General features: G+C 44.1%; 3 protein-coding genes across 11 annotated transcripts in view; 2 read left to right on the top strand and 1 right to left on the bottom strand.

The window, feature by feature from the left end:
* SAP130 (Sin3A associated protein 130) overlaps positions 1-7,318 on the bottom strand; it is a 75,481-nt gene extending 68,163 nt beyond the window's left edge. For 6 of the 9 annotated variants that reach the window (XM_012535616.3, XM_033400182.2, XM_033400184.2 and 3 more), the window contains exons 1-2: positions 7,162-7,318; positions 5,420-5,537 (exon numbers count right to left, since the gene is read on the bottom strand). In XM_012535616.3, coding sequence (XP_012391070.1) covers positions 5,420-5,531 — 112 coding nt within the window. In that variant the 5' untranslated portion in view covers positions 5,532-5,537; positions 7,162-7,318. Of the gene's footprint in view, positions 1-5,419; positions 5,538-6,318; positions 6,388-6,482; positions 6,503-7,161 lie in introns of those variants that run through there. The other 3 variants (XM_049712637.1, XM_049712638.1, XM_033400186.2) reach the window with 3 other exon arrangements.
* On the top strand, positions 6,702-8,145 carry LOC117195496 (translation initiation factor IF-2-like). The gene is made up of 4 exons (XM_049712541.1): positions 6,702-6,762; positions 6,826-7,269; positions 7,398-7,636; positions 7,719-8,145. Exons 1-4 carry the CDS (start codon positions 6,702-6,704, stop codon positions 8,013-8,015), a joined length of 1,041 nt encoding a protein of 346 aa, XP_049568498.1. The 3' UTR covers positions 8,016-8,145.
* Positions 8,146-13,992: 5,847 nt separating this feature from the next.
* LOC101273290 (transgelin-2-like) lies at positions 13,993-15,173 on the top strand. The gene has a single exon (XM_049712297.1). The coding sequence runs from the start codon at positions 14,318-14,320 to the stop codon at positions 14,663-14,665; it is 348 nt and encodes a 115-aa protein (XP_049568254.1). The 5' UTR covers positions 13,993-14,317; the 3' UTR covers positions 14,666-15,173.
* Positions 15,174-22,768: the final 7,595 nt, after the last annotated feature.

Here is a 22,768-nt window from a genome sequence, read left to right as displayed (position 1 = left end):
CAATGATACTCACTATGCTAACTTCTAAAACTATAGGTTACTGTTGTCTATTTTTGAACATATATATATACTCGTAACAAATGTACCTGGTTCTTGTCTCTCTCACTTATAGGTATAAGATTTGTGCATATTATTACATGTAGCCATAGCTCCTTCATTCTCAGTACAGTATGCCATTGCTTGAATAAATCACAAATTACCCATTTTACTCACAGTTAGTTTTCAGGTTTTTTTTTACTATTATGAATAGGAATGCTAGTAATTATTCACATGTATGACTTTTGGTGAACATTACCATTGCTATTGGATTCCACCTAAGAGTGGAATCGCTAAGTAATACAGAATATACACCGCATCATTTCAAAAGTGCTAAATGAAATTCTATTGAATAGATGTACTATACCTTTTTAAACCATTATATCATCGATGAGCAAAAATTTCCAAATTTTTGCTATTGTCAACAACTCTAGAATAAATATCCATATGTACTCTGAGTCCTTGTTCAATGATCTCCTCAGGAAAAAAAATCAGAAATTTTCTCTTGGAGGAAAAAAGTGCTGGGAGAAAAGATTAACATATTTTATATTCTGCTATACATTGACCCTTCTCCTAGGTCATTCAGATTTTTAAAAATTTTTGATTTTTAAAACCGCTTTATTGAGGTATAACTTGCATACAATAAAATGGCTATTCTAAAGAGAGTTCAATGATTTTTTTTTTTTACATTCTCACCAACAAGTTAGGAGCAGAATGGCTGGGTCAAATGGTAAACTTCATATGAAACTGCCGAAGTACTTTCCAAAGTGGTTGTATTATCTCATGTTCCCACCGGCAGTGTATTAGCGGTCCAGTTGTTCCTCATCCTCACGGATTCTTGACACACAGATATTCTAGTGGGTGTGTACTGGGTATCTCATTGTGGTTTTAATTAACATTTCCATGCTGACTGGTAATGTTGAACTTCTTTTTATGTGACCATAGGCCATTCATATACATCTTCCTTTGTGAAGTACATGTTCATATCTTGTCCATTTTTAATCAATCAGGTTTATTAACTGAGGTACAATTTACATATAAAATCTAATTTTTTGTATAAAACTAAATTTTCACAAATGTATTCAGTACTGTTATCACAACACAATCATGACATAGAACATTTCCCTTACTCTAACAAGTTCATTCATGCCCCTTTGCAGACAATTCCCTCCCTCCCACCCCTACTCCTTAGAAACCACTGATCTATTGATGGTTCTATCACCACTGCTTTATCTTTTCTGGAATTTCATAGAAATAGAACCACACAGTATGTGGTCCTTTGGGTCTGGCTTCTTTCTCTCAGTAAAATGCTTTGGACGTTCATCCACGTTACTGTTTATAATGCTAGTTTGCTTCTTTTTACCACTGAGTAGTATTCCACTGTATGGATTAAACCAAACTTTGCTTATCCAGTCACCAGTTGATAAAATCTGGGTTCTTTCCAGGGTTTGGCTATTATGAATAATGCTTCTATGAACACTGAAGGAGAAGTCACTGTATGTGTGACACACATTTTCATTTATCTTGGGTAAACACCTAGGAATGAGACTGCTGGGTTGTATGGTAAGCTTATGTTAAATTTTTTAACACACTGTGCCAAACTGCTTACCAAAGTGGCTGGATTACTTTGCATTCCCACCAATGCATGGGTTCTGCTTGCTCGAGAAACACGTCAAAACTTGGTATTGTCAGTCTTTTTGTTTTAGTCATTCTAGTGGGTATATAGTAGTTTCTCACTGTGGTTTTAATTTGCATTGCCCTGAGGAGTTAATACAGTTGAATATCTTTTGCGTTTATCTGGCCTTTATATAGCATCTTTGGTAAAGTGTTTATTCACATATTTCATCCCTTAAAAACAAACAAACAACAAAAAAACACAAGCTGTTTGCCTTTTTTGCTATTGAGTTACAAGTTTTTTATATATTCCAGATGTAAGTCCTTTGCTGACACATTTATCACAAATGTCTTCTCTCATTTGGTAGCTTGCCTTTTTATTCTACTAACAGTGTCTTTTGCAGAGCAGTCATTTTTAATGTTGATGAAGTACAGTGTATTAGTTGCCTCCTTTATAATCAATGTTTTTCGTGCCCTAAGCAATTTTTACTTACTCTAAGGTAACAAACAGTTTCTCCTATATTTTCTTTTAGAAATTTTAAGTTTTATACTTAGGTCCATAATTATACATTTCGAGTTAATTTATGTGCACAGTGGAAGTAAAGGTCAAGGTTTACTTTTTTTCATATGGATATTCTGGTGTTCTGGCATTATTTTGTTAAAAAGACTATCATTCCCCTATTGAATTATCTATGTACTTTTATCAAAAATCAATTGACCATTATGTGTGGGTCTATTTCTGGATCCTCTAGTTTGTACCAATCATCCAGTGATTTATGCTAATATCACATTGTCTTGAGTAGTGCAGCTTTATACCAAGTCTTGAAGTAAGGCAGTGGAGTCCCCCAACTTTCTTCTTTTTTGTCTAAATTGCTTTGGCTATTCTAGGTCCTTTGGTTTTCACATAAATTTTAGATTTAATTTTAGATTCAATTTTTAGAAAAGTACCTGATGTGAATTTGATTAGGATTCATTTGAATCTACAGATCCCTTTGGGTAAAGGAAAGGGTCTTTAACTTCTCTCAGCAATGTTTTACATCATTTTCTAAGCCCGGGTCATACACATATTTTGTTAACTTATTCCTAAGTATTTTATGGGTTGTTTTTTTTTAATGATACTGTAAATGACATTTTTAAAATTTCACTATTCATTACTAGTATTTAGAAATATAATTGATTTCTGTACACTGAACTTTTATCCTGCAACCTTTAGTAATTTCACTTATTAGTTCCAACAGCTTTTAAAAAACATTTAGTATTTTCTGTATACGTGATGCTTGTGAATAAAGAGTTTTACTTCTGTCTTTCCATTATCAACAGATTTTTTACCTTCCCCACTGCCCAGATTTTCCCCTAATTAAAATTTTAAAGGAAATGGACAATTTCATAACTTTCCTCCAAACCTATCTGTCCAGGAAGACTTTGATTTTTGACACTTTCATTTAAGATATAAGGCACTGACCATTTTCCACTAAGCTCTTTTTGCAACTATGTATCGTTTCCTTCTAGGTATTTGAAGTTGTTTATTTTTATCAGAAAAGAACCTTGAAGCAGTAGTTAAGAGAATGGTTGTAATCTATACTTCTGTACTGTGAACATGTACTTGAAATCCTGACATGCGTAGGATCCCAAATTACTTCTTCCAATAAGAGCACCAGGAAATATAGAAAAACATCTAACTACTTAAGGAAAACTTTTATTTTCTTTTTAAGAGCAACTGAAGGAAACAACATACACATTTCAGAAGTAAAATTATAGACAATTTGGGTCTAAGTCAATGATTTCCTTCTCAACAAAGTCTGAGGGCAATTATTGCTAATTGATACCCTTTTTAATGAGCAGTATAATTCTCGCAAATAGATGTTCAAAAATATTCTCTTTTGGGGTTTCCCTGGTGGCGCAGTGGTTGGGAGTCTGCCTGCTGATGCAGGGGACGCGGGTTCGTGCCCCGGTCCGGGAAGATCCCACATGCCGCGGAGCAACTAAGCCTTTGTGCCACAATGACTGAGCCTGCGCTCTAGAGCCTTCAAGCCACAACTACTGAGCCTGCGAGCCACAACTACTGAAGCTGATGCGCCTAGAGCCCACGCTCCGCAACAAGAGAAGCCGCTGCAGTGAGAAGCCCGTGCACCACAATGAAGAATATCCCCCGCTCGACACAACCAGAGAAAGCCCGCGTGCAGCAACGAAGATCCAACACAGCCAAAAATAAATAAATAAAATAAATAAATTAAAAATGGATTTCTATTAAAAAAAATTCTCTTTAGCTATGCTCCTTTAAATTATTCGGTTGTGGGGATTCCCTGGCACGCCAGTGGTTAGGACTTGGCGCTTTCACTGCTGTGTCCTGGGTTCAATCCCTGGTCAGGGAACTAAAATCCCGCAAGCCATGCAGCTTGGCCAAAAAAAAAAAAAATTCTGCTGTGAATTCATACAAATGATAAAACACTGTCAAAAATCTGTGGCGCTATAAGAATTTGTTAACCTCTACCCTGTAGCAAGGATAGCACATACAAAGAAGCATGGCCAGATAGGTCCTGGCCTTCATTCTAGGAGGAGGCCCGACCTTGCGTTGCTGTGGATGATGGAGTCAGTAAAGACTTCCCAGAGAAAGTGACATCTGAGAGGAAACCTCAAGGAAGAACAAAGAATTAGCCAGATAAATAAGTGTGCAAAGGAAGAAGAAAGATTGTGGCAAGCAAGCAAACAAACAAAACAAAACTGGACTGTGTAAAGTCCCAAGGTCAAGAAGGCTGAGAACTTATCATCTGTTCAGAAAATATGAGCAGCTACTGTTAAGGAGGAGGAATAAAGTAGCTTAAAGTTACTTTAAGTCTAAAGAGAACTAAAATAAATTTGTAACAAAAACTAAGTTGCCAGGAAGGAGGCGAAGCAATAGGAAGGAGGCCACAGCTCACAGGTGAGAGACAAAGAACAATTAAACACCATGCCTGAGTTTCTGGTTTGAGCAATAAGTAGATGGTAAGTACCGTTTACCATGATGAGGAACATAGAAATCAGGCTGTAAAGAAAGAGGAATAAAAAAAGGAGTACCTTACTTCACTTCGCAATGCCACCTTTCCACTTGATACACAGAATACAGAATTAATTGAAGGAGTAACTCAACTTCAGCACTGCTGACTGGACTAGATACTTCGCTGTGGGGGTGGGGGCTGTCCTGCTTAACGTCGTGTATTTAGCAGCATCCCGGGCCTCTAAATATCCAAGAGCACCCCCTACTTGTGACACCTAAAAGTGTGCCGAGACATCGCCAAATATTCCCTGGGGGGCAAAATCATCACCAGCTGAGGCCACTGATCTTCAGCATTCAAAGAGTATACGACTAAAAACCAAGTTGCATATATGTGCGTATACACATCTTTTAAAAATCTCTTTTCCTATACAGTAAGCTCCTGAAAGGCAAGACCTACGCCTTACACACCTTTGCATTCCTCATGGCATTATTATTACACCTCATTATTACACCTCTGGGCCTTAATTAAATAAGAACACATTAATACATTAAAAAAAATGTTCTTGTAGGCGTGCTTCACTGTAAGTTTCATGTACACTCTGTACCTGTGAATCAAGTGGTTAAAACAGGAAGAAAGAAAGCCCTATTTAAATTAGAACTGTAATATATCCATTTTTCAAATTTGATAACCTAGTATTTACTAAAATCCCACAAAGAATTTGCTAATTTTTAAATTAGAAAACTGGCAATATTTTTAAAGCAGGAAGCAATATAGAAAAATATCACACATCTCACCTGTTGCAGCTGGGTTTATCAATCCTGCAGAACCACTGTTGGCTATCTGTGAAGGAGCCTGGCTTAGCCCGGTGGAGGGGGTTCCTAACCGAGGAAACTGTTGAGAACTCATTTCCACCTGCAGTGCATAGGCATATGGTTATTACTGGATTCTGATATTAGAATCAATGAGAAAGTAAAGCATTTTTAGTACCTACATCTCCCCTTAGAAAAGCAAATGTAGCATCATCTATCTAAAATGATACTTGTTTTCAATATACAGTGCAGAAATGGTGTAAACTGTTTAAGCTTTTGATGTACATAGGTTCAATTAATGGTAAAATCGTTTATGTGGTGCTGGGGGATATTATGACACCGCCCCCCAATACCTGTGGATTGCCACAAAAGTCGGCACTGCATTGTGTATAACATCCACGTGACAGATCTTAACACAATATATATACTTCTGTGTAAAGTTTCAAGGCAAATGGCATGTGCCTTTGAAAGACTTAAGCCTCACACCAAGGTGAACAGAACTGTCATCAGTGTGTCACAGGAGGAATCGGAGGCAGATGCCCTGTCCTAAGAAGGGATCAGATACCTTCCATCAAGACCTGATCCGAAAGGAATTCTCAAACGCTTTCCTGCACAGGCCTCCATTGACGGATTTCTCCCCCGCCCCTTTCACAGAGCCCCACTGAGCCAAAGGGAACCGAGACCTTCACCACTTTCCCTAAAATCGACCCCCACTCCTCCTTCAGGAGCCGATATCCCCGATACGCCCGCAATCCTGCCCCCACCCTGAAGTCCCCCGCTGAGATCAGAGAACACAGGTCTCCAGACACTCCGGGTCTCTGAGACTCCATCCCTGGGGAAGGGGCAGGCGTTCTGAGGAGCCCCGGGACCAGTGTGCCCTTTACCTGCCGCCGCCCGCCGCCCGCCCCTCCCGATTCCACATCGCCGGGCTGGGGGTGCCGCGGAGGACCCATCTCGGTGGCAGCGCTGGGCTCCGAGGTCGCGGGGACGACTCGTGCCGCAGCGCGCCTTGGGCCCGCCGCTGTCCAGCCCCGCCAGCCCCGCTCACCCCCGCTGCCCGGCTGCCGCTGCGCTCCAGTCCTCTTCCCCCGAACCTGCCCCTACCTCCCCCGCCCGCCCATTGGCCCCACGCCGGGCGCGTCAGTCCGGGGCCCGCACCAATCCAACGCTGCCTGCGCGCTGAGATCCCGCCCCACCCTCCCGCCGACTGCCAGCCAATCAGGCGCGAGCCTCGCCGGGGCAGCGCAAACCTCTCGAGGCTGAGCCAATGGCAGAGGCAGACAAGCGCCGCAGGCGAAAGGGGCGGGGAGCTCGGAGGCCCCGCCTCGGTCAGGGTCTGAAAGCGGCGGGCGCAGGGCCCGGATGTGGAGAGTCACTTTAAACTGCTCCAGGAGCCAAACTCCCTGGGCCGCCCGCCCGCCCGCGCTCCCCCGGCCTCTCAGCTTCCCCGCCAAGGCCCACGCCCGCCACGCCCCCACGCCCGAATCAGCCCAGCCCTCCCGACGCCTCTCCCTTCCTTGCCACAGGACACCCGGCCTCTGCCGCCGGCCCAAAAGCCGTGCTCAGCTCGCGAAAGAGCTCAGGTTTGCGCCGCAGGAGACGAGGGACCGCTGCCCTTCCCCGGGGACGCGCAGCGGGAAGGACGCTGCAGCCCGGCTCGGCCGCCCCGCCCCCTCGTCTCCTCCCCTCTCCTCCCCTCCGCTCCCAGGCGCCCGTCCCGCCATTACCTGAGTGCTGCGCCGAGTGGCCGCCGCGCCGCCTCGAGCTCGCTCTTGTGCGCTCTCCGCCTGTGGAGCCGGCGTCCTCGGGCTCCCGGACCCGCCGCTGCCGCCGAGGCGCTAGCACTCTGCCCCCCACCCCTCAGCCCAGCGCCGCTGCTTCCGCCGCCGTAACGAGCCTCTGACCCATTGGCTGGGGTAGGCCCCGCCCTCCTCCGGAGAAGCCAGTCACTGCTCAGTGTGAGCGGAGAGCGGACGGGCCTGCCCCTCGGGGGCCGCTGAGGCCTCTGGGAAATGTAGTCCCAGATGCCGAGAGGGCGGGCCTGGGCGGGGCGTCCGGGCGACCGGGCTGGGGCAACACACCCCTTTGCTGCGTAAAGTCGGTTCTGCATTTTCTCTTTGCCTAGTAAAAAGCTCATACCCTTTTGCCTCAGCTGACGCCACAAGGTTTCATTTTCCCGAGGGCGGTGCGGCGCGGGAAAAGGTAATGGAGGCTGACTGCAGCGGGCCGAAGGGGCTGCAGGCAGGGCCGAGGGCTTTCCTGACTGTTCTTGATGTCCCCACAGAGGCCACGGCCCGCAAAGCCTGAGCATCGTGGGAAGATCGGGTGGGCGGAACTGAAGCGACTCTATCGGGTTTGCGCCCGGCGCGCTGCGTCGGGAGCTGCACACCAGGCCGGACCCGCTCAGGAGCCGAGCACCTTCGGGTTAAAGCCGGCTCGGAGAGGGGCCTTTGGCGCAGGACTCCGGCACGGTGCACCTGCTCGGTTTTTCCAGATTACGAAGAAGCGGAGGGAGGCGGTGGTGTTTTGTTGTTTTGTTTGGGGTGGAGGGATGGAGTTTATACAGCTGCAGCAGACTTAGCCAAAGCTGCCGGAGCAAAATCTGAATCTGACAATAGAGTTAATGTCCCCCTCCTCCCTTCCCAGATGGTAATTTAGATCTGGAGTTTTGTGTTAAGAAATAAATGGGGCTCGCATCCCTTCTTCCTGTCGTGCACAGCTGTGTTCTTGCAAGGAAAAGAGTAGCGCGTGGCTACAAGAATGTCTCAAATACCCGCTCTCCTTCCTCAAGGCACTTTCCTTTCTCACACTCTTCCCTTCTCAAATTTCTCCTAAAAGTAACTGATGTGATATACCTTAGCCTCCTCTCTCCTTAGGCAGTCCATTCTGCTTCTGCCACTCTTCTCAGACTGCTCCCCAAAGTTGCCAGTGACCTACTCACCTCGTCCAATGGTCCTGGCTTAGTTCTCATCTTGTCTAGTTTACCAACAGTAATTCTTCCTTAAAATGTGCTTCCCTATGGGAAAAGAATCTGAAAAACAATAGATATATGTATATCTATAACTGAAGCACTTTGCTGTACACCTGAAACTAACACAACATCGTAAATCGGCTATGCTCAGAAAAAAAAATTACTCCCTTGGTCACCAGAACCACACTCTCTCCTGATTCTACTTCTGTCCCTATTAAGTTGCTTTCTACTTCTTCTTTCTCACATATACAGCACTCTCCAGCCCTCTCTCAATGCTCTACTATCTTTCTAACTAGTTTAGTGCACTCTCACAGTTTCAAATAGTGTTCTCGAAAATGACTCAATATTTTGTCTGCGTGGTGATAAAGGTAACTCAAGATAACTCTCTCTTGAACTGTATACCTACAGTCCCACAAATATGTCTTACAAGCCCCTGAGACTTAACATATCGTACACCTTCATTGATTTGCCTCACCTGTGTACTCCTCCCCCTTGTTTCTGGGTTTGGTTAATGGCATCACCATCTTCTCTGCCTTTGGTTTAATTCTTGTTGGTTTCCACTCTTCCATCTCCCAGGGTCACCCTATGGACTTCTGCACCTCCTTTCCAGTTGCTTCCGTAGCCTCGGCTCAACCTGTCATTAATTCCTGTCTGGATTATACTAACACTGCCTCACTCAAATCTCTTCCTACCCTCAACCTGTCCTCCGCAGAGTTCTTTTTCTAAAGCATTCCTCTGAATCTGTTCTTTCCATCCATGATGTTCCAATGACTTCAAAATCTATTCCAAACCCGTAAACCCAGTTCAAAGGCCTTAGTAATTCAGTCCCTCCTACCTCTCAAGTATGGTTGAGTACTCTCTCAACCATAGTTCCCACCAGTTCTCCACACAGCTTGGCTTCCAGGGTTTTGCTCAAGCCTTGCCTTATATAGGCCTCACTCTTCAGCAGCTATGTAGCAGAGTGCTGCCATTTCTACAATGCCTAACTGCAAAGGAAATGATTTATCTTCTCCAAGAAGCCTTCCGTGAAATTCCTCTCCTTCCCCCCGCCCTACAGGATACTTCGTGGACACTTCTTCGGTCCCTCTATTATAGTACTAATCTATCTACGATGTATTCTTCCTGGATTAGGCGGAGAGAGAAATTATTCATCTTTATATCTCCCATCAACAGGAAGGATTCAATAAATGTTTGCTGGGTATAATCACAAACACATCCGTAGTACATGAATGAAATCCGAATTTTCCTTAGTTACTAGAGACAGTCTCTGCTTTATTCACTTATGTCTCTAGTCCCTCACGTAGTGGATACTTGAAGGGAAATAGATGTTTCACCTATGGTTGTGTTGCTAGGATTTAGGATTCCCATCCCCTGAGCTTGGCATGCTGAAGACAGCCTTCTTGTACCCCAACCAGGCTGAACCTTCCACACTTCTGAGGTCTTCAAGCCCCCCTGCCAGTTGCAGGGGCTTATTAGTATCTTGGGTTCTTGGAGATAGTGTGCACAGAAGAGAGTTTGGATGGATTGAACAAAGACACCATCAGGCATAACATCTCCTGAGTGGTTACCAAGAGAACAAATAACTACCGCCCTCTGCCAACAAAGAGAGTAAGTTCTCAATGCAAGTGTCCTGTGGTGGTCAGTCAAATGTCAGTGGATGGTCTGCAAGTGTTGAAGCTCTGTTTGGTCTCTGCTGCTGAACCCAGATGGTTCTCAGCCTGAGCCTGGGTCGTCTAATGATACTGACTCTTTGGTTCCTCTAAGTCCAGATACTCCCCTTGGCCCAACTCCCCAGCCAGGGAAATATAGTCCCCTCCAGGTAACTCATCTGTAAGATGAAAGTACCGTTACTTATCTCAATCTTATTGTGTAGTTGTTAAAAGCTACACAAGTAAATGACGTGAAGCTTTTGAGCTCACTCACATTCATTGTTTTTATTACCTTCTTCTGGTTTATTACCTAGGCCAAACTCAGACTCTGTCTCCTCCAGAGTGTGTATGGTGGACAGACTCTAGGATGACCCCTCATGGTCCCCCTCTTGGGGTTCATGACCTTGTGTAATCTCTTTCCTTTGAATGTGGCAGGATCTGTGACATTCTTCTAATCAATAGAATATGGCAAAGGTGAGGAGATGTCAATTCCTTGACTGTATTATGTTATGTTTAGTTTTTAGCTAAATTTGAAACAATAGAGAAACATGATTTCGACACATTCAGGATATTTAACGAGCCAAGTTTTTTAAACTTGTTACAGCAAGTTTAAAAAGATAGTGATTGTCATACGACCCAGCAATCCCACTACTGGGCATATACCCTGAGAAAACCATAATTCAAAAAGAGTCATGTACCACAATGTTCATTGCAGCTCTATTTACAATAGCCAGGACATAGAAACAACCTAAATGTCCATCAACAGATGAATGGATAAAGAAGGTGTGGCACATATATACAATGGAATATTACTCAGCCATAAAAGGAAACGAAATTGAGTCATTTGTAGTGAGGTGGATGGACCTAGAGTCTGTCATACAGAGTGAAGTAAGTCAGAAAGAGAAAAACAAATACCATATGCTAACACATATATATGGAATCTAAAAAACAACAACAACAAGATGGTCATGAAGAACCTAGGGGCAAGATGGGAATAAAGATGCAGACCTACTAGAGAATAGACTTGAGGATATGGGGAGGGGGAAGGGTAAGCTAACCTGCCGACATTTTCATCTTGGACTTCCATTCTCCAGAAGCGTGAGAAAATAAATTTCCACTGCTTAAGCCCTACAGTCTGTGATATTTTGTTATGGCAGCCCTAGCAAACTATGTACTGTACGTATACTACATATAGTAGAGTATTGTTTTGTGAAATTTTAGTTTCAGTTGTGTGTATGTGCACTGGGTCTCAATGCAAGATGCATTTCTTATTATGGGTTGTAGGTCAAAATGTTTGAAAAACATTGAGCTGGAAGAAATGAAGGATTTTGCCTCCCAGTTCTGATATAAGCCAATTGAACTAAAACCTTATACTAGGCAAACCTGGAGAAACCTTAGCTCCGCTTTTCCTGGGTAGGGCGCTAAGGAGAAGAAATGGGTTCCTTATGAAAATGACTCTAGAACAGTGTTCTGGAGTGGAGTCTGTGGACAGAATTTACAGGGGTGTGAACTTGGATAGGAAGAAGGTACATGTTTATTTTCACTAATGTCTACCTGAAAATTACCATTTCCTTCCACTGTAAATAGAAGTAACAGATTTTGGTAATATTAGCAGTACTTGTAACTTTGTCACCAATTAAAATCACGTATATTTTCATATCACATTACACAAGCTCTATCTAAAAACGCAAATTGCAACCATTCCTATATTGAAAGTATATTAGTTTGTTATTTAATATATTAATAAAGGAGCACATGTATTACGATGCACAATTTTTTTTTTTTTTTTTTGCATTACACGGGCCTCTCACTGTTGTGGCCTCTCCCGCTGCGGAGCACAGGCTCCGGACGCGCAGGCTCAGCGGCCATGGCTCACGGGCCCAGCCGCTCCGCGGCATGTGGGATCTTCCCGGATTGGGGCGCGAACCCGCGTCCCGTGCATCGGCAGGCGTACTCTCAACCACTGCGCCACCAGAGAAGCCCACAAATTTGTTTTTTAAATATATTTTGATAATAACCTTGTTAGTATATAATTTCTTTCCCCAGGATCCCTAGGTATTTATGCATTTAAGAACATTTTTCTAAGAAGGGTCCATAGGCTTCACAAGACTGTCAAAGGGGGTCTGTGACAGATAATGGGTTAAGAAAATCTCTACAGGTATATTTTTATAGACTCAGGTCCTGCCTCTGTTACATTTCATCTGAGTCCTTTCTTATCTGTTTCTTTCCACTTCCACTGGTTTGGTTATGACCAAGACTCTCCTAATGACCAGTTTCTTTTAACTGAGGACTTCTTTGGTTCTAACTTTGACTTGACATCTTCCCAAAGGCTGCCTCTGTGTTTACACCTCTGCTCTTGCAGTGCAGCCCAAGGACAGTGGCCCTACCCTGACCCTCGGCCCAGGAAGCTGACCCACAGGGTTACAACTTCTGGACTGCTGAGGACCAGTGGGAAGGTGTCTTGGCCACCCAAGACCACCCAAGGAGCTTGTGGCCATTAGAAATCCAGCTAATAACATCAGCAGCACAGAATGGGAAACCTTCAGTCCCAGGCCCTGTGGACCTGTTCCTGCCTCCTGAGGGTGTTTGACTTACTTTTGTGACCTCCCTCACTGCTTCATTTCTTATTTAGACTTCCAGCCCATGACCTGAATTTGTAGCCCCATACAAGGCCCTCCACACCCAAGAGGTCCACATTTCCATTGCCCACCATCAGTGGCCATATGGAGCACGTCCGTTCCCCACAGCGTGGAGTCTGCCAATTCACAATAATTGGGATCTTCACTCCCTTTGTCTTCCACGAGCACACAGCACTCACATTTTGGTTCACCCACCTGACCAACACTGGGGGGAATTCCACACTCCCACAAATAAAAGAATGATACCTTCCAGGGGCGGGCAAGGACCATACTAAATCTCCTTCCCTCCACCCGCTTTATGGGAGAGATCATCCACCTTGTGCTGCGGGGCCCTACTTGGCCATCATGTCAGTAGCACACTCTGACCTCTAGAGGGAGCCCCGTGAATGACGAAGAGGAGCAGCTGTGAGCCTTCAGGGAATGGGGGGCTGGAACCTTGAATCACCAGCTGTCCTGGGGAATGGGGCTCATGTCTGGGCCACATATCCTAAGTTCACTGATGATCTTTAGTGTCCTTTGGGCAGGAATGCCCTACTTAATTTACTTTGTCTGTTCTGGCTCCCCACCCATCTCTGCCCACTGCCAACATTTATCTATTTGGGGGTCACGATTCTTTTTTTTTTTTAAATCACTTTCATTTTTATTTATAATCGGAAAACAATTAGAAGTTAAAGGGGGAAGGTATCTACAAACAGCAAGTGCTGGAGAGGGTGTGGAGAAAAGGGAACCCTCCTACACTGTCAGTGGGAATGTAAATTGATACAGCCACTATGGAGAACACGATGGAGGTTCCTTAAAAAACTAATAATAGAACTACCATATGAATCAGCAATCCCACTCCTGGGCATATATTCCAATAAAAACATGGTTTGAAAGGATACACGCACCCCAATGTTCATAACAGCACTATTTACAGTAGCTAAGACACGTAAGCAACCTAAACGTCCATCGACAGAGGAACGGATAAAGAAGACGTACATATACACAATGGAATATTACTCAACCATTAAAAAGAATGAAATAATGCCACTTGCAGCAAGATGGGTGGACCTGGAGATTATCATACTGAGTAAAGTAAGTCAGACAAAGATCATATGATATTGCTTATATGTGGAATCTTAAAAAAATGATACAGATGAACTTATTGACAAAACAGAAACAGACTTACAGACTTAGAGAATGAACTTATGGTTACTGGGGGTGGGGGGAGGGATAGATTGGGAGTTTGGGACTGACATGTACACACTGCTATATTTAAAATAGATAGCGGCCGGGCCCGGCCCGGCGCTTCTCTCGCGCTGCAGACCCCGCCTTGAGTGCGCAGCTCTCCGGCCCGCGTGAACGCTTCCCCCAGACACCACCACCCTTTGGAATGGCCAGCAGGGGACCTACCTACGGCCTGAGCCGGGAGGTGCAGCAGCAGATTGAGAAACAATACGATGCAGACCTGGAGCAGAGCCTGATCCAGTGGACCACCGCCCAGTGCCGCAAGGATGTGGGCCGGCCCCAGCCTGGGCGCGAGAACTTCCAGAACTGACTCAAGGATGGCACGGTGCTGTGTGAGCTCATTAATGGGCTGTACCCCGAGGGGCAGGCCCCAGTGAGGGAGATCCAGTCCTCCGCCATGGCCTTCAAGCAGATGGAGCAGATCTCCCAGTTCCTGCAAGCAGCCGAGCGCTACGGCATCAACACCACTGACATCTTCCAGACTGTGGACCTCTGGGAAGGAAAGAACATGGCCTGTGTGCAGCGGACACTGCTGAACCTGGGTGGGCTGGCGGTAGCCCAGAGCAATGGGCTCTTCTCTGGAGATCCCACCTGGTTTCCCAAGAAATCCAAGGAGAACCCTCGGAACTTCTCAGACGACCAGCTGCAGGAGGGCAAGAATGTGATCGGGTTACAGATGGGGACCAACCGCGGGGCATCTCAGGCAGGCATGACCGGCTACGGGATGCCGCGCCAGATCCTCTGATCCCACCTACAGCCCTGCCCCCGCCTGCCATGAATGGTTAATATATATATATATGTGTGTGTATATATATATATTTTAGCAGTGACATTCCCTGAGAGCCCCTGGAGCTCTCACACTCCCCTCTGCCAGGGTTGGGGCCTGGCCTGTCTCCTCTGAGGGTGCCTGACAGTGGCCTCCCCACCGTGCTTACTAATACATTCCCTTCTCCAAATCCACCAAAATTGGACCAACTGGCCTCTTTTCCCCAGGACCAAAATTAGGGGGGCATCACCCCCTCTCCCCACCATACCTCTTCTCTTTCTCTCTGGCCTCTCTTCCCCTGAGCCCTGTGCCCTAATCCATTCCTTGGCTGGGAGTCAGGGATGCTGCCTAACAGCCTTCTCCCCACAAGTACGCCTCGCCCACAGCTGTGGCTGCAGGGACTTAATTTATAGGGAGGGGTCTGTGGCGGCTGCTCCCCCAGCCCCAGCTGGACTGCACTCACCACGCTTCTGAGGCAGCCTGCCCTGGCAGAGGCCTTCAGGCCTCTCATTTTACATTCCCCTCTCTGTGGCTAAGGGGTGGGGGTGAGGGGACTGGGGAGGGAAGGTTGCCCACCATGGGCTGGGGCTTGAAGAATCTGAGTTTGCTGATTTAAATGAAGAATCTGTCTTTTTTTTAACAAAAATTAAATTAAATTAAAAAATAAAATAAAATAGATAACCAACAAGGACCTAGTGTAAAATAAATAAATAAATCATAAAAAAGGAAGAAAATAAAATAAGGTATCATGTTTTACAACAACATTTTAAAATCAAATATGATTAGATGGCAAGATTTATACTCCAAATATTATAATAGGACGTTGAGAGAAATTAAGGAAGGCTTAAAGGAGGTACATGCCATCTCCATGGACTGGAAGACTCAACTTGAAAACCTCTTATTCTCTCCAAAGTGATAGAGACTCACTACCATCCTGGTCAAAATCCCAGCAGGTTTTCATCCCCGCTGTGTGTGTGACTATAACAAGCTGATTCTAAAATTTTTTTTGTTGTGGTAAAATATATATAACAAAATTTACCATTTTAACTGTTTTAAAGTATACAATTCAGTGGCATTAAGTACACTTGCAATGGTGTTTGGATAGATTCTTGACTGCTCAGGCTAGCCTGACCTCACCATCAGGACCCAAGCACTCCCTTAAAGGAGACTCTGGGGCTTCCCTGGTGGCGCAGTGGTTGAGAGTCCGCCTGCCGATGAAGGGGACGCGGGTTCATGCCCCGGTCTGGGAAGATCCCATATGCCGCGGAGCGGCTGCGCCCGTGAGCCATGGCCGCTGAGCCTGCGCGTCCGGAGCCTGTGCTCCGCAACGGGAGAGGCCACAACAGTGAGAGGCCCGCGTAAAGCAAAAAAATAAAATAATAAAATAAAATAAAATAAAAAGAAATAAAGGAGACTCTGGATTTTAGCAAAGGGGTGCAGTGGGTGTATTTAGAAAGCAACCAGTCTGGGACAAATGTATCTATCTAATCTCATCCAGGCTTCTGTCTAGGAATAAACAATGCTCTGCATCATGGTTAGCTTTAGTTTTTCCCTTTAAGCTGGCTGTTGGAAGCACTTCACCGCTATGTTATTTTTTTTCTCACTTTTTTATTTAGGAATATTTCAAACACATAGAAGAGTTGACAGTATTGCATAATGAACATCTATATTCCACCCACCTAGATTTAACAATTTGCAACGTTTTGCACAACAATTTTTAACATCAGCTTTCTTTATGCTCTCACCCATCCTCTCATTGTGATTGTGTTTGTCGACACCCACTTTTTTCCTCCTAGACCATTGGAAAATAAGTTCAGGCATCAAGACGCTTCACCTTAAAATGCTTCAGTATGAATTTCCTAAGAATAAGAACTTTCTCCTACAAAACTTTAATACCCCAAATGAGAAAAAATATTTTTTATATAGTAGTGTATATATGTCGATCCCATTCTCCCAATTCTTCACATCTCCCCTCTTTCCCCCTTGGTGTCCGTATGTTCGTTCTCTATGTCTGTGTCGCTATTTCTGCTTTGCTAATAGGTTCATCTGTACTATTTTTCTAGATTCCACATATAAGCGTTAATATACGTTATTCGTTTTTCTCTTCCTGACTTACTTCACTCTGTATGACAGTCTCTAGGTCCATCCACGTCTCTGCAAATGATGGAACCTCAGTTCTTACAAAGGGGTTTCCCTGGAGACTCCTGACAAGTACCATCAATTCTGTCTAATATGAACGACAATCCTTTCTAGTACCAAACATATTCCTAACAATATAGTATTGACACTGTCTCTACCCAGCACAATGTGTATCATATTGAAAAGTACCCTTCTTGATATTAGAAGTAATAGGCAGCCCCTATAACCCAGAGCCTGCTGAAATTATTCACACTTGCAATCCTAAAGGTGTTTAGCCTGCCTGCTGACCCTGCCTCGCCCATTCCTTCCCCCGGGAACCACAATAAAAACTCTTGCCCATATTATACCCTTGTTCTCTCTGCCTCCTGGCTAACCCTCCTGCTTCCCATGTGGCCCTGCATGGTGAGGCACGCCCCCTCCTCTGGGAATTGTGAGAAACCGTCTTTTCAATGGCAATTGTTTTCTGATCTGTTGGCCTCACCATACCTGAATAATAGTTAAACCTACATTTGAAAACAATTATGCAGTTTACAGTTAAGGGAAGGTATGGTAACATCTCAAATGAATGTTAAACGTAGAAGTTGCAGATCTGTGTAGGTGAATCAAGGGAGAATTGCAATGGCCTGTCCAGTACTAGATTAAATTAAGTTAAATTCCTCCCAAGACTAAATGGCAAGATGAGATTCAAAGTCAATGACTATAATACACGCTGATTTATCAGGTAAAGAGTTCATTTAAAAGAGAAAAAGCAGAACTAATCATTTGATTTCTTTACTTGTAAAAGGGCAATTTAACTACTTTCCCAGCAGTCTTCAGATTTTCCTTCTGTTAAGAGCAGTATATTCCCTGGTGGTGCAGTGGTTAAGAATCTGCCTGCCAATGCAGGGGACACAGGTTCGAGCCCTGGTCCGGGAAGATCCTACATGCCGCAGGGCAACTAAGCCCATGTGTCACAACTAGTGAGCCTGCGCTCTAGAGCCTATAAACCAAAACTACTGAGCCTGTGTGCCACAACTACTGAAGCCCGCGTGCCTAGAGCCCGTGCTCCACTACAAGAGAAGCCACTGCAGTGAGAAGTCCACGCACGGCAAGGAAGAGTAGCCCTGGCTCACCGTAGCTAGAGAAAGACTGCGTGCAGCAGCAAATACCCAGAGCAGCCAAAAATAATTAATTAAAAAAAAAAAAAAGAGCAGTACAGAGCATGGCATCTATTTCCATCCAGATATGTGTGTCACTTACAGATTCAACATAATCTGTTTCAAAATCTCAGCTGCCCCCCCCCGAAATTGATAAACTAAAATTTATACGGAATTTTTATACGGAAATGAAAGGGACTCAGAATAGCCAAAGCTATCTTAAAAAGAAAGAAGTAGGCGGACTTGCACTTCCTGATTTCAAAACTTGCTACAAAGCTACAGTAATCAAATAGTGTGGTACTGGCATAAAAATATACATATTGGTCAATGAAAAAGAATTGAGAATCTAAAAATAAACCCTCACGTTGATGATCAACTGATTTTCAAAAAAGGTGCCAAGATAATTCAATGGGGGAAAGAATAATCTTTTCAACGAATGGTGCTACAACACTGGATAACCTCATGGTAAAGAATAAAGTTGGACCCTTTGCTTACCTCATACACAAAAATTAACTCCAAATGGATTATATACCTAAAAATAGAGCTAAAAGTATAAAACTTTTAGAAGAAGGAGTCTAAGAAACATAGGAGTAGGTCTTCATAACATTGCATTAGGCAAAGTCTTCTTAGGTGTCCATCAAAAAAGTGAAAAGACAAATCCACAGAAAGGGAGAAAATATTTTCAAATCATGTAGCTGTTAAGCAACTTATATCCAAAATATACAAAGTATCTTATAACTCAATGACGAAAAGGCAAATAACAATTTAAAAATAGGCAAAGAACAGAGAGAGAAACGAAACTGAGTTATTTGTAGTGAGGTGGATGGACCTAGAGTCTGTCATACAGAGTGAAGTAAGTCAGAAAGAGAAAAACAAATACCATATGCTAACGCATATATATGGAATCTAGAAAAATGGTACTGATTAACCTAGTGGTGGGGCATGAATAAAGATGCAGACGTTGAGAAGGGACTTGAGGACACGGGGAAGGGGAAGGGGTGGCTGGGATGCAGTGAGAGAGTGGCATGGGCATATATACACTACCAGATGTAAAATAGATAGCTAGTGGGAAGCAGCCACATAGCACAGGGAGATCAGCTCTGTGCTTTGTGACCACCTAGAGGGGTGGGTTAGGGAGGGTGGGAGGGAGACGCAAGAGGGAGGGGATATGGGGATATATGTATGCGTATAGCTGATTCACTTTGTTGTATAGCAGAAACTAACACAACATTGTAAAGCAATTATACTACAATAAAGATGTATAAAAAATAAAATAAAATAAAAATAGGCAAAGGATATGAACAGATATTTCTCTGAAGATATACAAATGACCAATAAGCATTTGAAAAGATGCTCAGTTTCATTTGTCATTAGAGGAATACAAATCAAAAGCACAATGAGATACCAATTCACACCCAGTAGGATGACTATAGCAAAAGGGACAATAACAAATGCTGGTGAGCAGTTAGTGTAATTGGAAACCTCATGCACTGCTGGTGGGAATGTAAAACGGTGCACTTTGTGAAAAGTCTGTCAGTTCCTGAAACAGAGTTATCCTATGGACAGAAATTCCACTCATAGATATACAAGAGGGATGAAAACATATGTCCACACAAAAACTTGTACATGAATGTTCACAGCAGTATTATTCATAGTAGCCAAAAAAATAGCAACAACTTAAATGTCCATCGACTGATAAATGGATACATCAAATGTGGTACAACCATATAATGGAATATTTATTCAGTCATAAAAAGGAAGGAAGTATAGATACATACTACAAATGGACGAATCTTAAAGACATTATTATAAGTGAAAGAAGCCAGTCGCAGAAGGCCACATGTTGTATGATTCCATTTGTATGAAATGTCAAAAAGGCAAATCCATAGGGACGGAAGGTAGATTAGTGGCAGCTGAGGGATGGTGCGGGGTGGGCGGTTGGTGGGAAATAGGAAGTGACTGCTCACGGGTACAGAGTTGTTTTGGGGATGATGAAAATGTTCAAAAATTGATTGTGGGTGATGGTTGCACAACTCTGCAATGATTCTAAAAAACAATGAATTGTACACTTAGTGAATTGTGTGTTATAGGAATTGTGTCACAATAAAGCTATTTTAAAAGTGTGTAACTGACTTAACTTAGATGCATGAATGGTGTATTCACACCAAGGTGCACCATTTCCATTGCATGATGGAAGGAATGTTTCAAATTCAAGGTAGCCTTTAGGCTTCCATATTATTTTGCATTATATTTTATGACATAATAGATTATTACATGTAACATACTGTTTTACTTTACTACCCTGTAGTTGAGAAAATAAAAATTATAGTTGCTTGAAAAAAGTTATTTCCAGTAGCCATTTAGTTTTTTCCAGAGAAATTGAACCTCATAGAGCTTAGAGTCTACCTAGTCCAAACCCATCAGAACGAATCATTAAAACACAGAGGCAACAAAAGCACAGGTACCATCTCCCAAGCCTCAGGCAGGCCTCTTCACTTAGAATATTATGGGTGTTTGCTTCCCCTGTAACATCACTGGCTTGGTGTTTTCCCATTTTTGTCTGTATTAACTGTCTTACTCTATTACAGTCTTCTATGCTAAATTTAAACCATCTTCTGAGAGGTATAGGAGGAGGAAGTTCTGGAGAAGGAAAGTCTAAGACAGGAATATGTCCTTGAGGGACTTCACTGTGGTCCAATGGTTAAGAATCCGCCTTCCAGTGCAGGGGACTTGGGTTCGATCCCTGGTTGGGGAACTAAGATCCCACATGCTGCAGGGCAACTAAGCCCGCGCCACAACTACTGAGCCCGTGCGCTCTAGAACCTGTGCGCCGCAACTAGAGAAGCCTGTTTGCCACAACAAAGAGCCTGCGAGCCACAACAAAAGTCACTGCATGCTGCAACTAAGACCCGATGCAGCCAAATAAATAAATAAAAATTAAAAAGTAGAATGTCCTTGAATTTCTCTACGTTTGCTGCAGACTTCTTCCAGGGAACTTGATATACCTCTTTAAATTTGTGATCTTGGTTGCCTGCTCTTCTTTATTTATTTTTTTCATTTCTCAGGGTTTGCCTTCAGTGTGTGGTGTTGGTGCTCATTCTTTTTACGAAGCAAATATAGTAGTGAGTCTCAAGTCCCTTTCAAAGAGTCTAAGACTCTTCTGGCAGGTATTTATCTATAAAAAGGCTGTACAGGCTTCCCTGGTGGCACAGTGGTTGAGAGTCCATCTGCCGAGGCAGGGGACACAGGTTCGTGCCCCGGTCCGGGAAAATCCCACATGCCGCGGAGCGGCTGGGCCCGTGAGCCATGGCCGCTGAGCCTGCGCGTCCAGAGCCTGTGCTCCGCAGCGGGAGAGGCCACAATAGTGAGAGGCCCGCGTACCGCAAAAAAAAAAAAAAAAAAAGGCACCAACAGCTTTGTCCTTGACCACATTCTTCTGGGCTTTCTTCTGTGGCTCTATGTTGCCCTTTTCCTGTACCTTCCGGGCTCTGGGATTTCATTTCATTCTCTCTCCAAGCTAGTATGTTGGCCTGTTCCTATTTCATGGGTGCTGGCAGAAGTTACCAGACTCCTGGATCAAATTTCACTGCATGGACTTTATTACCCACAGCACAGGAAGCAGCATCAGCATGACACATGCATGATTTTTTTGTCACCACTGTCTCCACAATCCCACGGTGGTGACGCAATGTGGGCCTGATAGTTTTTGTGCACACAGTGAGTTTGCATCACAGCTGGGAAACACTGAGCTTGGGGAACCTCCTATTTTATGGCAAGCAGTATGCAAGCCTGCTCTTTGCCCCAGGAAAAAACATTACCACATCTCTCAAGGCTGCTTGTTGCAAACACAATCCTGGGAAATGGCCAGGGGAAAGGGTGGTCAGGGACTTGCATTCTTGGCATACCCAGCAAGAAATGAGAGACCCATGGAGAACTGTCTCTCCTAACACATCTCTCCTATTTCACGTGTGTTGACCTCCCCAAAGGGCTCCCCTGGGCGATCCACCATCTAAGAGCTTCCTGTATGCTGTGCTAATGACAACCAGCAACAAGCATAAAAGATAAAACTTTATTAATGCTCACACCAGTGGGGACTCTCAAAGTTGATGGGACTTCATCAGCTGGACGTAGGTGATGACAGGGTAATGGGAGAAGTGGCCAGATTACAGAAACAAAAGTATTTATGCATTAATTAAAGGTGGGTTAAATTTTGTATGAGGTGTTATCTGATTGGTTGGATTTGGATCCAAGGAAGATTTCACAGATGCTGCCGAAAAGGGAACATGTTAGCTCAATACATGTGAGGTACTGGGGTGTCAATGAAAGAGTGAGGGTGTTGGGGCCATGCAGATGGGAGGACATTGGTGGGACATCCCGGGGTTAAGTGGGACTTACACCAAGCTGTTGTCACTCAGAACAAACTGATGGGCCTTCCTCACCACAGCATGGCCAGTGGAAAACGTTACACAGATAATCTAAGATCTCACTCGAGTTATAAATCCTTCTGAACAGTCTGCTTTAGTCTCCTGTCTTTGGAATAATACACATCTGCCTTTATTGACACCTCTGTAAATGACAAGAAATTGACTCTTCCGATTTCCCTGCAGCTCACAGTTGGTCTGCTCTCGTGCTCTGTTGATAAAGGTGGAGGGATGCGGTACTTCTGTCATTTTTGGAGATCTTAGGCATCATTCCCTCCCCTCTCCAGAAAGGCATTAAGACATCAGGACATATTCACAGAGTTATGATTAATTTCTAAGATTTTGCAACGCCACTGATTGTCTGACTATGTAGTGCCACATCAGGC

The sequence above is a fragment of the Orcinus orca genome, chromosome 7 (genome assembly GCF_937001465.1).
Source record: "Orcinus orca chromosome 7, mOrcOrc1.1, whole genome shotgun sequence".
Classification (NCBI taxonomy): domain Eukaryota; kingdom Metazoa; phylum Chordata; class Mammalia; order Artiodactyla; family Delphinidae; genus Orcinus; species Orcinus orca.
The sequence above is the reverse complement of the archived record's forward strand: the minus strand, read 5'-3'. Positions and strand labels throughout refer to the sequence as shown.

Excerpts from the sequence above, each read along its gene's own strand:
- LOC117195496 (XM_049712541.1), top strand. The coding sequence starts at position 6,702 with ATGGCAGAGGCAGACAAGCGCCGCAGGCGAAAGGGGCGGGGAGCTCGG. Across the intron at positions 6,763-6,825 it reads AGCTCGGAGGCCCCGCCTCG|GAGCCAAACTCCCTGGGCCG; the intron begins GTCAGGGTCTGA and ends AAACTGCTCCAG. Across the intron at positions 7,637-7,718 it reads GCGGTGCGGCGCGGGAAAAG|AGGCCACGGCCCGCAAAGCC; the intron begins GTAATGGAGGCT and ends ATGTCCCCACAG.
- LOC101273290 (XM_049712297.1), top strand. The coding sequence starts at position 14,318 with ATGGCCTTCAAGCAGATGGAGCAGATCTCCCAGTTCCTGCAAGCAGCC.